Genomic DNA, 1,389 nt, shown 5'->3' on the forward strand with positions numbered 1-1,389 from the left:
TTTAATTAAAAAAAATGAAGTAGAAATTAAAATAAAAAAAGGCAAATATAAAACGGCTCTAGGAATAAACCAATAGGTAAAGGTGTCACAAAATGAGAGGTTATAGTAGATTCTAATAATTTTGACGTGGCTTTTTTGTCAATAATAATAATAATTTTGACGTGGCTCATAATTCGACTAATTAACGACCGATACAACGAATTTTCTGTTTTCTTATTACACCCCCTCTAATTTCCTTGGCCTATAAATGTAACCCCACACACCACTTTGTTTCTCCACACTTGTTCAACCTTTCCATCACAACAAATAGATTCATCGTTCTCTTGTTTTCTCTTTTTCATTAACACACAAATTCACTTCTATTAATTAACCTTTCAACACTTTCAATCAAATTCTAAGTACATCAATGGCTCGCAACTTCAATAACATCAAGACTTTCTCTGCTCTTGTTGCTGATGGATTCTCCAACTCTCTTACTAGGTACCATAATGTTTTCACTTTCTTATTCAATGTTTCCAAAATACTAGTGAGAATAGAGGACAAAATTGCAATTAAATATTATATTATATACTTTTTTATTATACTAATAATAATAATTTTTGTTATGGTTTTATAATAAAACAGACGAGGATATGCGGCGGCAGCGACACAAAACACAACAAGAGGAGTGGCAACCTCCGTGAGCGGCAAGATAGTATCATCCAAATCAGGAGAAGACAAGGTGGCAAATGCCGGAAAGGTTACGTGGGTCCCAGACCCCGTGACTGGTTACTACAAACCGGAAAACACCAACGAGGTTGATGTTGCTGACCTAAGAGCCACAGTTTTGGGCAAAAAGTAATTAGAACTACTAGTTTAATTTCATCAATTTTAAATGAGGTGGCTTCTTGGTCTTGATATTGATCTTGCTTGTACTAGCATTTCTCCAAAAAAAGATTACATGTTGTAACTCCGTTAACGCATTAATCATTATCGACCATTTGATAAAAAATTATATAAAGATTCGTACTTCTCTATGAGACTATGTCCACTTTTTTGTTCTCGTATGTAAGCTTAATTTAATTTAGAAATGAAATTAAAATATCATTATTGTTGAGTGTTGTATGTTTCTTTTCGTGAATTGGAAAAGAGGTTCACACATGAGTTTGATTTTAAGTTGTGGTTGGTTACAAACTCTTGTATTAAAGTTACTGATCCGTGACAATATTCACGTTCGTTGAAGATTCTTGGGACACCATGTAATACGTACCATATTGGTAACCACACAAGCCCTGTAGAAATCTACAACCGTGTATTAAATAGATATTTTAATCTAATTTTATAAAAAAAAAATTAATCTAATAAACTGTGTGTGTGTGTGTGTAGGATTAAAATGTGGAGGTTTTTCTG

At 32.9% G+C, this 1,389-nt stretch overlaps 1 protein-coding gene across 1 annotated transcript; it reads left to right on the top strand.

Annotated features, from left to right (window-relative positions):
* The first annotated feature begins 260 nt into the window (after nt 1-260).
* On the top strand, nt 261-1,096 carry LOC123881373 (indole-3-acetic acid-induced protein ARG2-like). Its single transcript, XM_045930080.1, has 2 exons — nt 261-480; nt 625-1,096. Exons 1-2 carry the CDS (start codon nt 407-409, stop codon nt 839-841), a joined length of 291 nt encoding a protein of 96 aa, XP_045786036.1. The 5' UTR covers nt 261-406; the 3' UTR covers nt 842-1,096.
* The last annotated feature ends 293 nt before the right edge of the window (nt 1,097-1,389 follow it).

The sequence above is a fragment of the Trifolium pratense genome, linkage group LG1 (genome assembly GCF_020283565.1).
Source record: "Trifolium pratense cultivar HEN17-A07 linkage group LG1, ARS_RC_1.1, whole genome shotgun sequence".
Lineage (NCBI taxonomy): Eukaryota > Viridiplantae > Streptophyta > Magnoliopsida > Fabales > Fabaceae > Trifolium > Trifolium pratense.